This window comes from Callospermophilus lateralis, unplaced genomic scaffold (genome assembly GCF_048772815.1).
Source record: "Callospermophilus lateralis isolate mCalLat2 unplaced genomic scaffold, mCalLat2.hap1 Scaffold_86, whole genome shotgun sequence".
Taxonomy (NCBI): Eukaryota; Metazoa; Chordata; class Mammalia; order Rodentia; family Sciuridae; genus Callospermophilus; species Callospermophilus lateralis.
In genome coordinates, this window is record NW_027516693.1 from 50695 (window position 1) to 72230 (window position 21536).

The 21536-nt window shown below is 47.3% G+C and overlaps 1 protein-coding gene across 1 annotated transcript; it reads left to right on the top strand.

Moving 5' to 3' along the window:
* Positions 1–19181: 19181 nt before the first annotated feature.
* On the top strand, positions 19182–20402 carry LOC143386164 (gap junction alpha-8 protein-like). Its single transcript, XM_076841440.2, has one exon. It carries the CDS (start codon positions 19182–19184, stop codon positions 20400–20402), a length of 1221 nt encoding a protein of 406 aa, XP_076697555.2.
* The last annotated feature ends 1134 nt before the right edge of the window (positions 20403–21536 follow it).

Here is a 21536-nt window from a genome sequence, read left to right on the forward strand (position 1 = left end):
TTTATTTATCTATCTATCTATCTATCTATTTATTTATTTATTTATTTATTTTTGGCACTGGGGATTGAACCCAGGGCACTTTACCACTGAGCTGCATCTCCAGCCCTTTTTAATATTTTATTTTGAGATAGAGTCTCATTAAGTGGCTGAGGCTGGCCTCAAACTTGCAATTCTCCAGCCTCAGCCTCCTGAATTGTTGGGATCACAAGTGTGTGCCACCATGCCTAACTCTCTAGACTCATTGTTAATGAGTTGTACAAAGCAATACATGTAGATTCATCTTACTGCAAACTGAGTAAGATGAAAAAATAACTCTCCCACTAAGTCACATCACAGCATTCCAGAGCCAAATGCATATCTCTTTCAGATAATGCAGGCTGCAGCTCCTAGGCAGAAAGGGGCCCTTGCTACATGGCAGGAACTATGTTCACTGTTGTACATACATCAGCTTCTCTGTCCTGACAAGTGCCCTATGACATAGGTGCTACTATTAAACTACTTTTTTAACATGGTGTTATGGTTCAAACCCAGAACCTTACACATGCTGAGCACATGTTCTACCACTGAGAAGAATCCTCAGCCCCCAAACTGAGGGGGTACACAGAGTTCAGGTAGTCTCCCTGAGATCATGGAGCCAGTAAGCGGCAAACTCCAAATTCGGATCAGCCGACTTAGCACTATACTCTGATGCACTTTAAGATAACAGAAACCATTTATATGCAGTCATTGGGCCAAGTACTTTACCTAGATTATCTCATTAAATCCCTATAACAGGCATCTCCACCTCCAGATGGTAAAACTGAGACTTGAAAGAGTTAATTTGCCAAATATCTCCAAACCAGTAAATGATAGGTTCAGAGCCTGATTATAGAGCCTGGGAACAAAGAAAATACTAAGCCATGCTGGGGAAAAATGACCACAAGTTCTAACTAGACACTCCTATGGGAGACTCCCTTCTCCATTAGAAGGATCTGAAAATGTTCCTGCTGAATCTAAAGAGAGATTCCTTGGAGCCTCACTCTGCTGGGTTTGCAGAGAGGCCCAGAGGAGAATGAACTCCTGAACGGGCCCTGGAGTTCCCTTTGACGTGACCAGGGACAGGCTCCAGGACCAGGTCTACTCAGCAGGAGGGCCGGCCCAGGGGCAGGGAGCTCACAGCCCCAGGAGCCCCCCACCCTGCCCTCAGCAGCAGAGGCTTCCTGTAGCCTGATCTGTCTCTGATTTGCAGGTTGACGAGTTAATTCAAACAATCTCAGCCATAACTTTAGAAGAAATTCTTCATTACCCTGGCCAGAGCGTTCCAGAATATTCCCATATCCTGTTCTCTAATCCCAGGATCAGTGTATGCCATCTGAAGTTTGCCCTTAGCTTTGCCATCGCACAATCACATTGTGCAACTTACTCCTGCCCTGTCACTATCTAATACTGCCTCTTACACAAGCAACAATTGTGCAATACCCAAGGAAATGGGGAAGGGAAGGATTATGTAGTGGTGACTCCAACAAGGAGTCGGAGGACTAGGAGAGACAGGGTAAACATTTCAGTGATAAGAGGGACTATTGAGAAGGAAGAAAAGGAAAGGAGAAGATGGGTGTATTCTCTGAAACCTCTCGCTCCCCCAGTACTTGGATCATTAAACAGGGTAAGAGAATGAGCTCAGGAAACCAGTGCAGGAAAACATGGTCATCCACTAGACAGAACCCCAAATTTAACCCAGTCTTACCCTCTTGCGTTTCCTGTTCTCTTCACTCCTCCCACTGAAGTCACACCATCTCTTCTTGTGGGATAACAAGTTCATTGGAGCCAGCTAGTGACTGGGGAGGCTAAGACAGGAGGATCCTAAGTTCGAGACCAGCCTCAGCAACTTAGGGAGATCATGTCTCAAAATTAAAAAAAAAAAAAAGTGTAGGAAGAGTGGTCCTGGCCCAATCCCCAATTAAAGGGAAAAATATCTCCATGCACTGAACTGAGTGCAGAGGGACAGTGAGGAATAGATCATGCTTCCTACTTTAGGGGAGCCTATAGTTCAGTGGGGGAGCCCAAAACATACACAGATAATATCAACAAAATAAAAATACTTTTAAAAAGTGCTTTCTCCGTGGGTGCCATGACCCAGGCTTATAATCCAGTGACTCGGAAGACTGGGGCAGGAGGATTGCCAGTTCAAAGCCAGCCTCAGCAATTTAGCCAGAACTTGTCTCAAAATGAAAAATAGAAAGGTTTGGGTTTAGGGATGTAGTTCGGTGACAGAAGGTCCCTGGGTTCAATTCCAGTATTGAAGAAAAAAAAAAAATAGTCCCCTGGACTGTGGCAGACTTCGACTCTACTCCTAGGCTCTGAAGATGTCAGCGCTATGCTTGGATAAAAAGAGGGAGAGCGTCGCCCCCTGGTGGTACAAGGCCCATCTCTGTGGCTCTGGAAAGGACTGAACCACCGAGGCCAGTTGGCAGGGCCCAGGGCCAGGTGGAAAGGATCTGCCACAGAATGGAACCGTGAGGTCTCAAAACGGCATCGCCCTGTTTCCTCCATCCTCCCGGGCAGTTTTTACCCAGATAAGCTGGACCTGCCAGGATGCCCTTGATGCAGGCAGGATGCCCCTGACAATACAAAACCAGAACCCTTATGGTGGAGCACGTCAGCAGACAGATGAGGCCTGCAGAGGACAGAGTTCTGCCTTCGTTCCCGTTTTGGTCCATTCTGCCGAGTTGAAGCAGAGGGATTTTCATTCATGTTAAGGTCAAATAAATAAACAAATGAACCTCTCAGGCCAAACCCTGCCACATATGTACCCTAATGAATAATTTATCAAACAAAGGAGAGGATCAGGGAAGCGCAGCTGGGCCCAGGGTGGGGGAAGAGGTAGGCAATGGGCCCCGCTGTGTGGAGTCTGGGCCTTGCGCTCCAGCCGTGATGGGAGAGTGGAGCTCTGGTGTTGTATCAGGGCTATGCCCACTGAGCTTCGGCCTGCTTCCCTGGGACCTAACCCCACTGGGCAGAACACATCATACTGCACTGTCTCTCTGGGACTGTCTGAGGCTTTGCCACCGCGCCAGTCGCCCTCCCAGGAGCATTCCCCGCCCTGAAAGAGGAAGGAAGGCAGTGAGGCCGAGCTGATGAGCCTCTACATGCACGAGCAGACCCTGGAGTCTAGACCCACCCTGGCCACCACGCAGCAGGAGCAAGAGGCCAGGGGAGCAAGGCGCCAGCCGGTTTCCATAGATACGGATTTCAGTGGCTCTACGACAGCCAGGCCAGGTTGCCTGAGAGGCATTGTTCGGATGCCTGGGGACCTGCTTAGAAGGAAAATCAAGTGAGAAGCAATTTTTTAAAAATCCAAGTAGCTTCCCTTTTACACCAAGAGCCCCTTCAGCCTCTGTCCCCCTCTCGAGAGCACCGCGGTAGCATCCTTACCTTTGGCTGCTGGAGCCGCTCTGGACCCTGAGCCCCAGCTCCTCTGAAGGTCACAGTCAAAATGATTCCTAGAACCAAGCCGCTGCAGGGCTCCTCCTGCAGCTGCTGTGGGCTGAAGGACTTCCAACCCCAACCCCATGACCCCTTGCAAGGGCTGCCTCTGGGACTGAGAAGGCCCACCCTAGTCTCCTGGGAAGTTCAGCTCCACGACTCCAAGATTCAAACCATCTGCTCCCCAGAACTCTTGTCTTCCTTTCCCACGTCGACACCTGCATCTTCTGCCATCAGGGCGTCTGGGACCCTTCTCTCCACTCAGCACTCCACCACTCAGCAAACATGGCTGAGTCTTTTCGTAGCTAGGCCTTCAGGAAGCAGACACGAGGAAGCAGCCCCACACCAGATCACAGACTGGTGGGAAAGGTGTTCATAGGGAAACCGCTAGAAACACAGCCAGAAAAATCCCCGAGGGAAGCAGAGTCCACACTGACCTCACAGAGGAGAGAAGAGACTCACAGCAGAGCAACGGCCTCGGGCAAACGGACAGAGGCAGGAAACAGGATGACAAACAAAGAACTCGTAGGTCTGAGATGCTGAGAGTCCCTGCAAAGGCAGAGGGGGCAGAGACAGGCTGGATAGTGGCCGGCTCCAGATGCACAGGGCCCTGCACCTGTGCTTAGGCCACCTGGGAGACTCTTAAGCCTTGTCTCAAGTCCCTCCGGGGTCACCACAGTGCCGCAGGGGCGGATGAGGGGCCTCTCACTCCTAACCTAAGTGACTCGTTTTATTTGTCCATTTGTAGGTGGTAGCATCAGAGATTTAAGTAGGAGAAGGACATGGTCAAATTTGTGTTTCAAAAAGACCTTTCTGATTTTTAGGGCCCACTTCCAACCATTCCCCAGGGAAGTCTGCTGCCTGAGAAAGCCTCTGACAAAACGAGTGGCCACATGAGAAGTGAGACCTTGTTCTGGACGTCTGTGGGGATCACTGTGACCCTGCGGGGTCCAGAGGTCCCCATGGCTGGCCTGGGCTGCAGACAGAGCCGGTGGCTGTGTTGATGGCACCCCCTCGTGGTCCGAGTGCAGCATGACGGCCAAGGGAGCCAAGATTGCTTCCTGTGACCTGTCACACTTATTTCTAAAAACCAGTATGATTTTATTTAATCCCCAAAACAACTCAGCAAAGGAACGTCCCACTTTTACATCCATGTTGCAGGTCAGGAGTGTGAGGGGTGGACAGGACACAATGTTTGTTGAGTCTCCTGTGAGCTAGGGACCCTGTTGGTGACAGGCATTAACCCACTTCAAAGGTAGAGAAATGAGTCCCTGGGGATTGAGAGACCCACTAGATTCAGTCATGGGCTCTGAAGTTCTCCTGATTCCATATCCATGGTCTTCTCAATTAATCTGGTCAGATCCAAAACTCTTATTTGAGTCAAAATAAAATCCAGTGGTAAAGGATTCGGGAAAAGTAAGCATTTGGGGAATTCAGAGTAATGACCCACTGCAGCTGTTTCCTTTGTCTTGAGTGGAACCAAAGCACAGTTGTAGACCAGAATTGAGGATGATTATAGGAGACGATTCACAAGCAGAACAGGCAAGTTCTAGGAGCCTGTGAGCCTAAAGCCCATCATGTGCCCAACACATCATGCTCCTGAGGAGGCGGGAGTTGGGTGGCTGCTTTCTTCCTTTTTTTTCTTTCCACACTTTTCACTGGTGCATCATAGTTGTGCATATGATGGGATCTGTTGTCACCCGTTCATACTGGCCCACAGCATAACGATACATTGTGGCTAATATCACTCCCCAGCCCTGCCCACTCCCTCCCTGCTCTGAGCATGGGTGTGCATGTTAATGTACAACACATAATAGGACAAATTTAAGGCTTCAGGATGAATACCGCGGCATGGTGTAGCTGGGTCCTGTGGTAGTCCCTCATCCACCCTTTTGAAGAATCTCCATACTGATTTCCATAGTGGTTGTACTAATTGCCAATCCCGCCAACAGTGTGAAAGTGTTCTTTTTCCTCCACATGCACTCCAGCATCTATTATTGTTTGTATTCTTGATGACTGACATTTTGACTGGTGTGAGATGAAATCTCAGTTTTAGTTTTGATTTGCATTTCCTTAGTTGTTAATGATGCTGCACTTTTTTGTATATATTGTTGGCCATTTGTATTTCTTCTTTTGTGAAGTGTCTGTTCAATTTATTCACCCATTTATTTGGTTTTTGGATTTTAGTGTTTTTTTTTTTTTAGTTCTTTATATATTCTAGATATTAATCCTCTGTCTGAAGAGTAGTTAGCAAAGATTCTTTCCCACTCTGTAGGTTCTCGCTTCACATTCCTAATGGTTTCCTTCGAGGTGCAGAAGCTTTTTAATTGGGTGCCATCCCATTTATTAACTCTTGGCATTATGTCCTGGGCTTTAGGGATCCTAGGTGGCTGCTTTCTGTAGGACAAAGTGTCTCTTAGAGTGAAGACAAAATCTGGGAATTGTAGTTTGAGGATCACAACTTGTGAGTCTCCAGTGGTCCTTTTTGCTGTGCTAATGGTCACAAGCATACATTTAGTAGCTTAAAGCAATACGTGGGCGACCTTGCAGTTCTTCAGTCACAAGTGGGAAGGAGTCTCACTGGGCTAGCAGCAGAGTGTGGGCAGGCCTCTGTCCCTCTCTGGAGTGCCGGAAGCTGCCTAGGCTCTTTGGCTTCCATCTCCGTCACCTTCAAGGTTACCGATGACCAAGCAAGTCCTGCACTGCCATCTCCTGGCTCTCTCTTTTCTGTCTTCCCCTTCATCATTTAAAGATCCTCATGATTATACTGGGCTCACTTAGATAATAAGGATGGTCTCCCCAAGTCAACATCAGCTGATTAGCAACCTTGATTCCATCTGAAACCTTCCTTCTTCTTTGCCACACAACCCAATATAGGCACAGGCTCTAGGGACAAGCATGTGGCTCTCTAGCCATTGTTCTGCCATCCACATACAAATATATAAGAGACCAAGTACCTGTACAGAGGGTCAACCCAGTGAGTCACAGACATTACGGTGTTGCATCTGAGTGAGAAATCACATCCCCAGAGAGCAATGACAACCTAAGAGAGACACACAATTGGAGGGAAAAAAAAAGAGGTAAGGAAAAAACTTGTAAAAGCTCCCTTTTCATAAAAAAAAGATAGAAAATACCCCAACAAAGAAGAACACAATAACATTCTTGCTTTTTCTCACCCACCCATGATATCTGAAAATCAGTGCAATCAGACATCCAGACCATAAAAAAGAAAAAGAAGAACACCCCCAAGAAGTAAAAGGACATTCTGGGGACAAGGGCACACACACACCTGAAATCCCAGCTGCTTGGGAGGCTGAGGCAGGAGGATCTCAAGTTCAAGGCCAGCCTCAGCAACTTAGTGAGGCCTTAAGCAATTTAGCAAGACCCTGTTTCAAAATAAGAAACAAAGCTGGGTGCAGTGGCCCACACCTGTAATCCCAGTGGCTCAGGAGGCTGAGGCAGAAGGATTTTGAGTTCAGAGCCAGGCTCAGCAAAAGCAAGGTGCCAAGCAACCCAGTGAGACCCTGTCTTTAAATTTAAAATACTAAATAGGGCTGGGGGATGCAGCTCAGTGGTTGAGTGCCCTGGAGTTCAAACCCAGTACAAAATAAATAAATAAATAAATGACAAAAATGGCTTGGGATGTGGCTCAATGGTAAAGCTGCTCCTGGGTTAAGTCTCCAGAACTCACCCCCCAAAATGACAAAATGACCCGACTTTCCAATTTGCAGATCAGAAGGGATCCTTGCAAAAGGTGATAATGACTAAATCTGTTGCCAAATGCACCAAGATGATATCTATCTATCTATCTATATATATATCTTATCATATTTTTAAAATCCCAGTTGAGAAAAAAGTACTAAAAACTTGAAAGAAGAGGTAGTATTCTCATTGCTGGGACAACTCCCTTTGTAAGGATATCCAGGCTTAAATGCTGGAAAAGAAGCTACTCTGGCAAATTTTTCTTCTAATTGGTTTCCTAAATTTTAATGAAATGCAGAGGCTTTTTCCAAGCCAGGCACAAGTCAAGGTACCATACATTTTTAAATGACAGATTTGATCAGATAAAAGTATAAATTCTCCGAACACTGCACACACTAAAAGCAAAGTTACCAGACAAGTGATGAGTTGGAAGTTTTACAATATACGTAACAGAGGAATAATAGCCATAGCCTGTAAAAGAGAGAGAGAGAGAGAGAGAGAGAGAGAGAGAGAGAGAGAGAGAGAGAAGGAGAGAGAGGGAGAGAGAGGGAGAGAGCGAGCTTATAAATCAACCAGGAAAAGGCAACAACACCAACACACACACACACACACACACACACACACACACACACACGATGGACAAAGGATATGAGTAGGCAATTCAGAGATTCAGAGGAAAAGAAATGCAAATAGCTAGTAAACATCTCTCTAGTAATCAGAAAAATGCAAAGTAAAATAACAAGGCTCTTCTGCATTCCCATTATGAAAACTGTGACGATGGAGGATAGCAGTGAGGGCAAGGACACAGATGAGGTGACCTCTTGAAAACCGAGTGAGTAAAAACAAAAACAAAAAGAAAAAAAAAAAAGAAAACCGAGTGAATGCAGTCTGCAAGTGTGTTTGGAGAACCATTGGTGGTATCTATCACTAACCAATTTTACTTCTTCTGAACAACTAATTCTGCCCTTAGGAATACACCCTGCACCCTCCATGCTCTCAAAATATTCATAAGGATGTTTTTAGTTTAAAAGTTTGTAAAAGAAGAAGAGGAGGAGGAGGAGGAGGGAGAGGAGGGGAAGGAGGGGGACAAGGGGGAGAAGGGGGAGTAGGAGGGGAAGGGGGAGGAGGGGGAGGGGGAAGAGGGGAGGGAAAGAGGAGGAGGGGGAGGGGAGGGGAGGGGAGGGGAAGAAGGAGGGAGAAAGAGCATGAGGAGGAGGGGGAGGAGGACTAGGAGGAGGAGGAGGAGGGGGAGGAGGGGCAGGGGAGGGGGAGGAGAGGATGGGAAGGACGACAGGGAGGAGAAGAAACCTGGATGACCTTCAACAGAGGAGAGACTGGGCAAACTCACACAGTGGCCTCACTGTGGATCGTATCTCAGATGATAACAGAATGACACTACTGCAAAGTCACCATATTTCAGTGAAGACAGCAGTCACACGATGATTTGCGATGCACGGATCTCATCTGTATTCATACACATATGGACCTAGAACAGGGGCCAGGGGACACACTCCAAACAGGCATGGTCAGAGTAGTGGTGGCACAGAAAGGAGAGGGCAGGGAGAGACCTTCACTTTTTGGCCTGCGTGCTACTGTATGGATGATTATTTTTCAGTGTACAAGTATTTGAGCCTTACATTTGTCTTTTTAAAATATGGATATGTGCAAAGTGAATGAGTCCACAGTGCTTTGAAGATGTTCACAGCGATGGTGGTTTCTAGAACAACCAATGTTAACTGATTGGCACAAAGACCAGAGACCCCAGATGCCCTGAGAGGTCAGCACTGTAAAACTGAATCTCGTAATTCAAAGAGACAACGTGAGCAGACGGAGCAAACATGGGCTTTGGAGTCAAGCAGATCTGGTTCCCGTCCTGGCCTCCCTCTTTCTTTCTGTGACCGGGACCTAATTACTTAAACCTCATTGAATCTCAATTAAATGAAGATAAAAGTACCCACCACGCCACGTATGTGACGACACTTTCTTTTCCCTTCTGATGTGTTACATATGTAGAATGCACTGACACAGCCGGGAGAGCTCTTCACAAAGCCTTTCCCCCTGAGGTGGACCCAAGGAATTACTCCCAGGGCCCTGTCTTGGTGGTTCCCAGAAACGTGGGGAGGGTTGGAGCACCAAGACTGGCAGCCAAGCTACCTACAGCAAAGATAGAATCACCTGAGGGTTTGCAAGGCCAGCTTGCTGGTCTCCACCTGAGTTCCGACTCAGTGGGTCTGGGGTAGAGCTTGGGAGGTTGTATCCCTAAAAAGCCCCCAGGTTGCTGCTCTGGGACCACACTTTGAGACCCACTGACCTAGAGCATCAACAACTGCTCCAGCCTCCAAGAATTTTAGGCTGCAGCCGCTGTTTTCCCTACCCCTTGTTCGGTGCTTTCTCGGATATTCTCTCTGCACCTGTCTAGGCACCAAGAATGCCAGGACCCTCCTAGTCTGCCCCCTAGCCAGTAGCCAGTTTCTGCAAGCTGTACCCAACTCTGTCAAAGACGATGTGGCAGCTGAAGAACCCAAGACTTTGAGTTGAGGGAGGAAAGGTGTTGGCAAGTAACGTTGAGGCCAGATGCAGCACGGGCCTGGTCCTGCCTGCTCTGTGTGCTCAGCACAAGGACAGGAAGTGTGTCCCCCTTCTGCCTAAGCAGATTGGGAAAGATAACTTTGTTAGCAGAAGGCTGGGCAAGGGGTCGTGCTCTATAGAACTGGCACAATCTGCTCTCATGCATGGTCTGCTCTGTTCAATAGGCAGCCCTGCCTGGCCCTGACCACTCGTCTGGGCTGAAATCCTCTCTCAAGTGAAAGTGCCCCAGTCTCCCCCTCCAGCCCTCTTTGCTCCTCAGGGCACCGGAGCCCTTGAACCAAAGCCCAATGGTTCTGATGAAGAGGAATCTCTGACTCACAACCAAATTGGCCAGGGAGCAGAGATCGCAGGGTGGCTGGCTCACCTCCTAGTCCTCTCCAGGTGGCAAAACAAGAAGAAGCACATGTCGGTCCCTCTGCTGTTGGAGCAAAGACCCCTGATCTCAGTGCAGAGGTCTCCAAACCTCCTCAATGGAAGTGATCACAGCTCCTATTTATCAAGGGCTTGCCACTCCAGTACCAAGCTCAGTTTTACACGCGTTGTTTTATATAATCACAACTCTTTGAGGTTGACCCCGTTGCCCATTTTTTACAAGAAAAAAACTGAGGTTGAGACAAGAAAAGGTCAGACAATTGGCTAGTGGTGCCTGAGACCATCCACGCCCGGATCCTGGCATTAACCAGTTTGCCGTTCAGTGTCCTGTGAGACGGAGACTCCCAACCTGAAGGCCAGATTCAGGGGAATCCTGGATTGTGCTGAATGTGCCATGGGTGGACTGGATTCTCACCCTTCCTCAGAGTCAGTGCCCATGGGCCCTCTCTGCATGCTCCGTGTGCCAGGCACCATATCCGGGTCCATGCCTCATCTGCCGCTGTGTTCGCAGAACAGTGCCAAGCGCACAAAGTCTGCGATAGATAAGAAAGGCAAAGTTGTGTGCTGGCTGCTGGGCGGCATCTTGTCTCTTGGTCTTGTTGGAGCTTTGAATTTACACAGGTGAGAAACCATACATGCATAAATAATCGAGAGGTAAGAATTCATTTCCCCAGGCTGGGGAGGTGGCTCAATGGAAAAGTGCTCACCTGGCATGTGTGAGGCCCTGGGTTCCATCCTCAGCACCACGTAAGAATAAATAAATGAATAAGGGTATTGTGTCCATCTACAACTAAAAACAGTGTCAAAAAATTCATTTCCCCAGTTTTGTCCTTTCCCACCGTTCACCGCCTCCAAGCTCTTGTTGCTTAATGAGGTCACCTTGGGTGGTCCTGCTGGTGGGCTCATGAGTCCTTCCCTCTCCTTCTCTTCAGTCTCTGTGAATCGCACCTGTCAGCAAGTTTTCTCTGAACCCTGAACCCCTCCTCCCGCCCTCCCCGGGCCCCCGCCCTGCCCCACTTTATCATTTTGGGTGATTCCTAGCACCATCTGCCACACTATATAATTCACTCACTCATTTGCTTATTGTAGAGGTCTGCCTCCCCTCTAGGACAGGCAGGGCTTTTGTGTTGCATTCTCTGGTGTGTTCCAAACATCTCAGAGAGTGGAGCTCAGAAATGCTTATGGCATGAATCTCCCAACCCTGTCACTAAGTCAGAGCTGGGGCCGAAATGTTCACTCACAGCCCCTGGTCTTCTGTTTCTCATAGATTCATTCCTTGAACATGCCAGTGTCTGAAAGAGAACGTGCATCTCCTAATTCCAATCACAACAATGGCTGAGGATGGCTCACGTGGGCCCCATAAATCTTTCTGCTTTTCTTCTCATAGTTAGGGCCCACTCTGTGCTGCCCACAGAACTTTGCTGTTTACATGAGTCTATGGCCCATATGTAGGGCCACTAGAGCCATAGGAAGTGTGTGGATGTCAGAGTTGTACCCTGAACTCAGTGTCATTTCCACTGGGCTTCAGTTTCCTCAGATACAAAATGAGGGGATTAAGATCAATAATCTCCTCCAGTCTGTCCCAGTTCTCACATTTTTCCCATAGAAAAGGGGAAATGTGTGACTTTGATCAAGATGGACTTAGGAACAAACCAAGAGAAAGAAATCAAAGCAAATACAATCAACAAGAAGTGAAGAGAGATTGACAATGTCACATCAGTAGCCACCACCTGTTTTCATAAAATAGGACAGGCAGTTATTATTTTCTGTATTTTTACAGATGAGAAAACTAAGGCTGAGAGAGGCTGAAAGAGTCTCCCATGAAGAGGAAGCAAAAGAGCAACACCCAAAGCCAGGTTTTCAACTTCAAATTCCATAATCTTTTCACACATAAGTACCTCATTATTCCCAAAATGCACCCTGCTACAAGAATGCCACCCACCACCGCATTATCAAAAATGTCAATATCTAATATCATATTTTAGGTTATTACAGTATATAAAGCTAAAGTTTGCATTTGGATTTTATTATGTCTTATGTTCTAGAGATTTCTTTGCACCAAATAATACAACCACCATTAGAAGATACCCATGCAAACGACCTGCTGAATTAACTCTGATTCCTCAGTGATAGAGAAGATGAGCCTTCCTCCCCATCTCCTTCAAATTCTCCCTAAGAAGTAATTGATTTAGAGGTAGTATTTTCTTCTTTTTTTTCATTGAGGTAGTATTTTCAAGGACTTTCTAGCTGTACACAGGACTGATGACAAAAATAATTCAATTGATTGTGTCCTATTAGTGGAGTATATTCTGTCTACTGAGTAAATAAGCCAAGAAAATACTAAGCTAGATTTGCTGGATGTGGTGGTGCACATCTGTGATCCCAGCAACTCGGGAGGCTGAGGCAGGACCACCACAAGTTTGAAACCAGCCTCAGCTGCTAAGTGAGGCCCTAAGCAAATTAGCAAGATCTTGTCTCAAAATAAAAAGTACTCAATGGCTGAGACTGTAGCTCAGTGGTAACGTGCCCCTGGTTTCAAACCCAGGACTTACTTGTCCAAACCTGAGAGACAAGGGCAAGCTCAGAGCTATGGTGGCATTCTGTCCAATCTCAAACACATCCTCTGCTGCCACCTCTCACAAAGTGGCTGGGAGACGATGCCACCCGTCACCTGAGTCAGGTTGGCTGGGGAGTCCTGGAGGAGTGAAGATAAGCTTTGTCAGCCTTGAGGCTCTGGAGGAAAACAAACTTCAGGAAACAACTGAACTGAAAGGTCTCAAAAGGAAGAATGATTGAGTTTCTTCCACTCCTCTGGTCTCTTGTCTCACTGAAACTAGTGGGATAGCCTCGACCATATCTTAACTGAAGAGTTCCCTAGAGGGCATTGTCTCCGTGTGGACTTTCAAATTTGAGAGTTGTAAAGAAACCAGAAGTCTAAAGTAAATAGGGTTGTTTACTCGTGCACATTACAATAAAGAGTGGAACTTGAGACTCACTCCATGTTGATACCATTAATCTTCAAACTGCCGCCATTAAAATGTGATATGTCCAGGGCCTCAGAAAGGACAGGGGGTGGCAGAAGTGGAGAGAAGTGGTGACACAAATGGGGAACATCAGTTTACTCTCACAGTCGTCTTCAAGTTAGTAATCATACTTTGCAGATTTCCTAAAACAATCCAAGTTTTATTATCTTTGCTTCATTTCTTTCCACAAGTAAAATTTGTATTGGGATAAAATCCCCCCATTTATCATTTGGAAAATGAGGTCAAAACAACCACTTTTTATGTCAGGGCAATGGTGAGGTTCAGACAATGAGAAGAAAATGGGTCTCAGATAGCATGGGCTCCTGCCCCCTGGCTGACTTTCCAACCATTATTCCACATTGTACTTATTGGTATTTCACCCAAGAGCCTCTGGGTGAGCAAAAACATCACACCCGCATTGTGCAGAAAAATGTTGGCTGACTCTGTGGAATGCCCTTGATCAGTCGCAGCTTCTCAAAGATTAAAATTACAAGTGTGATATAGTGGGGAATATCACTGACTTAACAAAGGCACCAAGAGTCTTTAGAGTGTCGGGGCTTCTTTTTAAAAAGGAAGACCAGATTGCTAATGGTTTGGAGACACGAGAACAAACCACCAATGGAGGATGAAATATCATCCTTCAAAAGTACCCACTGCTCTCTCTCAGTCTGACCTGGAGCAGAGGGCTCCACACAGGTGACCTCTTACTGTCCTGATGGTATAAGATTCTCTGAGATGATGGTGAGACCCTGGGCTCGCGCCCTCCTGTTCAGAGGCCAGTCTGCTGCTGAGAGGAACCAGGCCCCCTGGCTTTCACAGATCAGCCCCCTCCTCCCGCGGCCGACCCAGTTCTCCCATTCTCTCCCTCCCATTTTTCTCCAAACATCCCTCCCTCCATGAAAGCTGTCTGGCTGGGAGCTTAGCGTAGTGCTGGACAGTAAAACCACCCATCAGGGCGCATCCAGTCATATCTGCTCAGTCGTGCAGCAGGGTCGGGGCAGGGTGCAGAAGTGGGAGGTGGGCTTTTAGGCAGCAAAGGAAAGACTGCAAAGTTGCCATTTTGCTGCTGCGTGCCAAGAGGGAAGGACAGCCCCTGTTTCTCCGTGGGACCTACTCACATTGGCAAGTTTTCCTCAGTGGCATTGGGGTATGGCCTTCCCCCACACACATCTTGCTCAGCCATAGACAGGAGGCTCGGGAATGGGAAGGCTACCACTGGGGCTCCCTCTCAGGCCTGGACAGCTAGGCTCTGAGTCCACCTCTGAAAACCTCGAGGTGGGTCCAAGGTTGGTAGAGGAAGGACGGACAGTGCTGGAGTAGACGGGCAGGAGGAATAGAGAGGTGGACACCACGACAGCCTGGCTTCTTAAGGTCCTGTTGTTTTTCAGAATGACCAACGTGTCTCTGGGAATCCAGAGAAACCTAAACCAAGTATCCAGTTTATGAACGTCTTCCCTTTTTCTGCCCAAACTCCGTGATGGGAATAAGTCACAGTGGTTGAGGGCCATGGGCACAGGGGAGGCCTCCAGCTCAGGGTTTGATGCTGAAGCATTTAATGAAGCTCAGGACAGATCTGGTGAGCATCAACATCTTCCTGGGAGCAGGTTCTGTTGTCTGTCTAGGAGCAGCCGGTTAGTGGCCCTCTAAAAACAAGAATGGAGGCACATTTATACCCCATTACCAACTGGAGTGTAAGTGGACCGCTAACTCTTCAGGAACTTGGTATCATGGGTGTTCATCATTTTTGTGCCTCTTAAAGCTAGGATAAGGCTACGCCCTGCTGGAAATCACCCTGGCTTGAAGTGGGAAGACCAGGGCTCCCATTCTGGCTCTACCCCTCTAGGAAGCCAGATTGGGAAACTTATTAAAACTCCCCGTCTGTCCCTCTCTGGCTCCGGAGGTTGTTAATCCTTGTTCCTGGTTCCCAAGCATCCCTCTGTGGATTTCACTTCCAGCCCAAGACGAAGTTTCCAGAAGCCTGTGTCCAAAATATGACAATGATAAAACAAACAATGTAGTAGAATATGTTCAACTTAAAGGCCTGTCTTTTGTTCTGAAAGTATGTCCTTTCTAAGTGTTCCAGGACATACTGACTTAATTTAACTTGAAACATTTAACTTAACATATTTAAGTATTAAAACCCCCTTTTGTGAAATGACAGTGAAAACAGACCATAATCATTAGTCATTTTTTTATTAAATTTTATTTTGTATTCTAATTTGTTATATATGACAGCAGAATTCCTGACAGTTCATATTACACGTAGACAGCACATTATTTCATCTCTCTGTATACAATGTATACAGAGGTCACCCTATTTTGGTGGTGTTGATGTGGTTATAGAAGTCTGTGAGATACAAATCTGAGAGTCACCGGCCTGGTTCATAGTTTGTTATAGGAAATGAAATAAGATATATGAAAGTGTATCACTTCAAGGACTAAGGGATATTCCAACATAAAGCACTATTTTAATCATTACTTCAAGCCATAATTCTCTGGTAGGATGTTCCTACAAATACATGGAGGCCCTGGGGTTGGAGACTTGAACCCCACTTATTTTCCATTTGTATTTTTGATTTGTTCACTAAATTTTCACAAGCAAAATAAAACAGAGAGAGAATGGAAAGTTCTTCCTTGATTTAGATTTCTCCCTGCTCCAGTGGAATATCTGGCTACTCTGATCTGACTTTAAGTTTTCATTGTTGGAAGGCACTTCCCTTCGCTCCTCTAAAGTCTCTCCTTAACAGTACAGTTGGCATGTTTAACTCACCTTTCAAGTGGAAAGATTTTGTCTTAAGCTAGTTTCTCTTCTTCAACTAATACAGATAACTAGACACAGAACAACAAGAGCCAGGCATGGTGGCACATGCCTATAATCTCAGTGGCTTGGGATGCTGAGGCAGGGGGATTGCCAAATTCAAAGCCAGCCTCAGCAAGACCCTGAGCAACTTAGTGAGACCCTGTCTCAAAATTAAAAAATAAAAATGAAAAGGGCTAGGGATGGGAATGTGGTTCAGATGTTGAGTGCCCTGGGTTCATTCAATCCCTAGTACTGGGGGGAAAAAAAAGCCACTCGAACAATCCTAGCATAGCAGGATAAAGCACACAGCTTTGTTTGGTTTTACTGTGGAAATTACTAGTGTAGTTGTTAAGAGTAGTAAAAAAAAGGGGGGGGAGTTGGTAGTGGAAATTACTAGTGTAGTGGTTCTTGTGTCATGAACATATAAAATTCATAAGAAGCACCCAGTTTATATTTTTTATCTCATACAAAATAAGCCTTTTTTTGTTTCAAAATAGCTGGTTTGAGATGAATTTACTATCCTTCTTGGTACTCACTACTGCTTTGTTCTTACTATGATTATGCTGATAAAGGAAGAGTTGGTAGTACTGGTATTGGATGCACTCACATAGAGAACTTTGGATCTGTTTGTTTGTAACAGGGATAGAACCCAGGGGCACTCTACCACTGAACTACATCCCCAGACATTTTTATTTATTATCTTGCTAAATTTCCCAGGTTGGACTTGAACTTGCAATCCTCCTATTTCAGCCCCCAAATTGCTGGGATTACAGGCAGGCAACACCATGCCCAGCTAGAATTTCAGATCTTAAAATGATTATCATCAGGCTGGGGCTGGGGCTCAGTGGTAGAGCACTTGCCTCACACAGGTGAGGCACTGGGTTCGATCTTCAGCACCACATAAAAATAAAAAAATATATATTTACAACTAAAAATAATTTTTAATGATTACCATCAGCTCTATATGCTGATGTCTATGGAACTCCCACATTGTAAAGTGCTTTGTTCTGTGTTGTGACGGTTCATGGAGGAGGGAGCCAAAATTATTCTAGCCATCCAAGACTTTTTGATCCTAAGTGGGGAAACAAGACTGATGGACATCGTTTTGAGAGCATGTACTCACCACACACATTTCTGAGAGTATATGTTAAATACTCATAGAAACCCCAAACAACCAATATGGTCCAATACAGGTAAGGCTGACCAAACTGAAGTTTAAGTAAGATACCAATAGTAAAGCATTAGATTTAGAGTATATTAAAACCAGATTTGACCTTACAGGAGAAATTATGATGATTAGTGTTTTAGATTGAACTGTTGGATAAGAAATGGATGTTTTCCCAGCTGTCACCGGTGGGCTTCACTCTGGGACTGCTTACCCAATTGTGAGGTTTCCCGCCTGTTTTCTGGACTTTTAGGGAAGAGCTGACAGTTTACAGAGCAAACACTAGATTTAACTATAGCATGAGTGAATTAAAAGCAGATACCTGTGGCTGGGATTCTATGCTGCTGATTCTGAAGACCTCCTATTCTCCATTCCACAGGCCTACAAGGAATTCTTCCCAGTGCCAATTCATGCCACAGCTGCCCTGATCTTTTCAGGAGAGAACTACTATAGAATACCTTACCTAGTTGGGAATTTCTGGGATTCTGAAAGGAGTAATGCCCCCTGATCTCCAAAGAAAGTAGACAGATGTGCATACCATAAGAACACAGGCTGGGCATTGCCTATTCCTGCAGCCAGTGTGCTATCACCAGGTACTGTCTGTCCAAGCTCCGAATGACAGGGTGGAAGGAGGCTTTAAGATGCCACTTTGCTTATCGATCACTAAAGTTGAAAATCATTCCTAATTTAAGATTCCATTTTTTACCACTCTTTCAAGTGTTCAACAAATACCACTATCAGTAAAAGCAGTGGGCATACCCCTTTAGTCCCATGTGCTCCTTATCCTATGTGGTGGGGCATGGCAGGAAGATCATGTTTAAAAGGATTCTTTTCTATAGACCAAAATCTTAGCTCTATTAAAACAACCATATGCTGGGAAATGGTATTGGCCAAATTATACTTTTATGTTGTGTGCATATACAAATATGTAACAGCAAATCCCACCATTATGTACAACTACAGTGTACCAATTTTAAAAATAAGCATATGTTACAGACCCTGAAACCTTTTCCCTCGGTGGGATACTAAAAGTGTTCCAGTGGGCCTGTCTCAACCTGTAACATGACCCCTTCCCAAAGCACTCTTTCTGTTCTTTGGATTTAAAAGAGCAATAATAAAAATATACTGCCCTCAATTTGTAAGACTATTAAGAAGGCTTTTCAGATTTCAACCTCTAGAAGAGAAAACATAAATTAAGAGCACAGAAGCCAGAGTACTGTGTAGCTCTGATGGCAAGCAGTATTTGTTGGTGGTGTAGTGAAAAGAACCCAGCTTTGGGGATCGGGCACAAATGACTACTGTTTAGCTGATGATCTTAAACAATATGTTTAGCCTCTCAGATCCTGTGTTTTCCCATGTGTTGGAATCCAATTAGTTAGAAGACACTTACCAAGCTCTATGTGCTAGCACGTAGGCCAGGCATCGACCACCCAGGAGTAAGTAATAAACACAGCCCCTATGGTCATGGAGAACAGCCTAGCAGGATCAAATTAAATAATATAATGCCAAAGGCCTATCCCACAGAAGGTGTTTGACAAATGTCAGTTCTATTCATTTCCCTTCAAACATATGATTCTTATAAATTCCCACACAGTGAGAAGAAAGGTGGCTGTAGATAACTTCACACACATGGGACCCAGATACCCATGGGGCATTGTTTTCAGTGTCATGTCTCGTGAACCTTCCGTTGATACATGATCTTGTTTGAATCCATCTAACCGTGGGTCTCTATTTATGGCCCACAGTAAATCCTTATTTTGGGGTGGAATTCAAGGAATCACATAGATATTGCCTCTTGGATCCTTCCAAAATATCTGTGAAATGGATGAAAACATGATCGTCCCACCCGTTTTATGTAGAGCTTAAAGCCCATTTTACAGGCGGAGCTGATGCTCCTTTTGTCCTGGGGCGCAGGGGGCCTGCAGAAGCCCTGGAGCAGGTTCTGTCGCTCTTAGTCCCCGCGTGCTGGTGTGCTCCAAGGAAGCCTGGTCCCGGCGCCTGGGGAGCGGGAGGGAGCGGGCTGATTGGCCAGGGGGCTCAGCCTCTGCCTTCCCCGCAGGTGACCGGCATGGGCGACTGGAGCTTCCTGGGCAACATCCTGGAGGAGGTCAACGAGCACTCGACCATCATTGGGCACGTGTGGCTGACGGTGCTCTTCATTTTCCGCATCCTCATCCTGGGCAAGGCCGCCGAGTTTGTGTGGGGCGACGAGCAGTCGGACTTCGTGTGCAACACGCAGCAGCCGGGCTGCGAGAACGTGTGCTACGACGAGGCCTTCCCCAACTCGCACATCCGCCTCTGGGTGCTGCAGATCATTTTCGTGTCCACGCCGTCGCTCATGTACATGGGCCACGCGGTGCACCACGTGCGCATGCAGGACAAGCGCCGGGAGCGCGTGGCCGAGGAGCCGCCGGCCGAGGCCGAGCGCGCACACCAGGGCAGCGTGCGCAAGGGCAGCAGGGGCAGCAAGGGCGCCAAGAAGTTCCGGCTGGAGGGCACGCTGCTGCGGACCTACCTCTGCCACATTGTCTTCAAGACGCTCTTCGAGGTGGGCTTCGTGGTGGGCCACTACTTCCTCTATGGCTTCCGCATCCTACTGCTCTACCGCTGCAGCCGCTGGCCCTGCCCCAACGTGGTGGACTGCTTCGTGTCCAGGCCCACCGAGAAGAACATCTTCATCCTCTTCATGCTGTCGGTGGCCTCCGTGTCCCTCTTCCTCAACATCATGGAGATGAGCCACCTGGGCCTCAAGGGCCTCTGCTCGGCCCTCAGGAGGCCAGCGGAGCAGCTGCTGGCGGAGATGCCAGCGGAGAAGTCCCCGCACTCCATCGCCGTCTCCTCTATCCAGAAAGCCAAGGGCTACCAGCTCCTGGAGGAAGAGAAGATCGTGTCCCACTACTTCCCCTTGACTGAGGTCGGGATGGTGGAGACCAGTCCCCTGGCGGCCAAGCCGTTCGGTCAGTTTGAGGAGAAGATGGGCGCGGGGCTGCTGGCGGACCTGGCCCAGGGCTACCCACAGACGCTGCCCTCCTACGAGCAGGTGGGAGCCCAGGAGGGCGCCGGGGAGGAGCCGCCTGTGGAGGAGGGAGCAGAGCCCGAAGTCGGGGAGAAGCCGGCAGAGGGCGAGAGGGTCACCCTGGAAGGGCAGGACGCCGTGGCCGTGCCAGACGGGGACAAAGTAGAGACCCCGGGAGTGGGAAAGGAGGGTGACAAAGAAGAGCTGCAGGCCGAGCAGATGACCAAGCCCGGGCTGTCGGCAGAGAAGGCACCACACTCTGTCTGGAGCTGACCGCTGACGAGGCCAGGCCCCTGAGCAGGCTGAGCAAAGCCAGCAGCCGGCCCGGTCAGATGATCTAACCATCTGAAGTGAGGCCGAAAACAGACACCCCTCCCCAGTAATACAGGGCAAGATGAAACAACAAGGTGCCGACATCCTTTGAGTCTTCTGTCCCCTCTGGTCACCGCTGTCCCTGGTTGGACAGATGCAGCCATTTTGGAACAGTGCCTGCTGTACAACTAGAAAACAGCCTCTCCCATACAGGAGAACTATCAAGATGGACTCCTTGACAGCCAAGTTCCCAGTTTCATGACTGTCCTGTCCTATACTCCAGCGGCCACGGGGGACTTCACTTTGATCCTCATTTCTCCATGGAAACCCTTCCAGTCAGAACTGTGATTATAGCATAGCCTCGTCTCAGTCCTGTCTCAAGCTAACTCAGCCAGACTTTATCAGCACAGCACCTCCCATCACCAGCCATGTGCTCCTACATTAGAGGGCTCAGCTGAACGCCTACAGGACCCATGCACGGATTTGAACTGGGAAGTAGGGTCTGCTCTCCTGCCGGGCAGAGAGATGGGGCTGTGAAAGTTGAAGAGCAGGGGCAGCTGCGGGTCAGTTCCAAGTAATCATCACCTTGCGGTGTCATCTGGTTATCTGATTTCCCAAGAGAAGCCAGAAATTCAAACTTGTAATTGAAGTTTCCAAAAATTTTTCACATTGGCAACTAAATTGTAGATACAATATATGGGTCAAATGAAATGTGTGCAAACCAAATTTAACCTGCAAGGGCACCAATTTGCAACGCCAGCATACATTAGTCAGCCCAGCTTTCCTGTGGAATTGGTCTCATTATTAATGGTCTCAACTCCTTTTTGTAGCTTCCAAATGTCATTTCAGCACATGGGAGTGTTAGTGTGAGTCACCAGTCCAGGAGATGCCCTGCGTTCATACCATTCCTTTGGATCATTAAAGCCCCTAGGTTCTGAAAGAAGGAATTTGGCCCTGAACGCCATCAGAGAAGGAGCAAGAGGCTGAAATTGCTCCCCGAGAAATGGAAAGGCTTTAGGCTTTGAAATCTGTTCACAGTTTTGTTGCCTGAAGCAACACTTTGTTTTGTTTTGTTTTTAATTTTCCTCTCCTAAC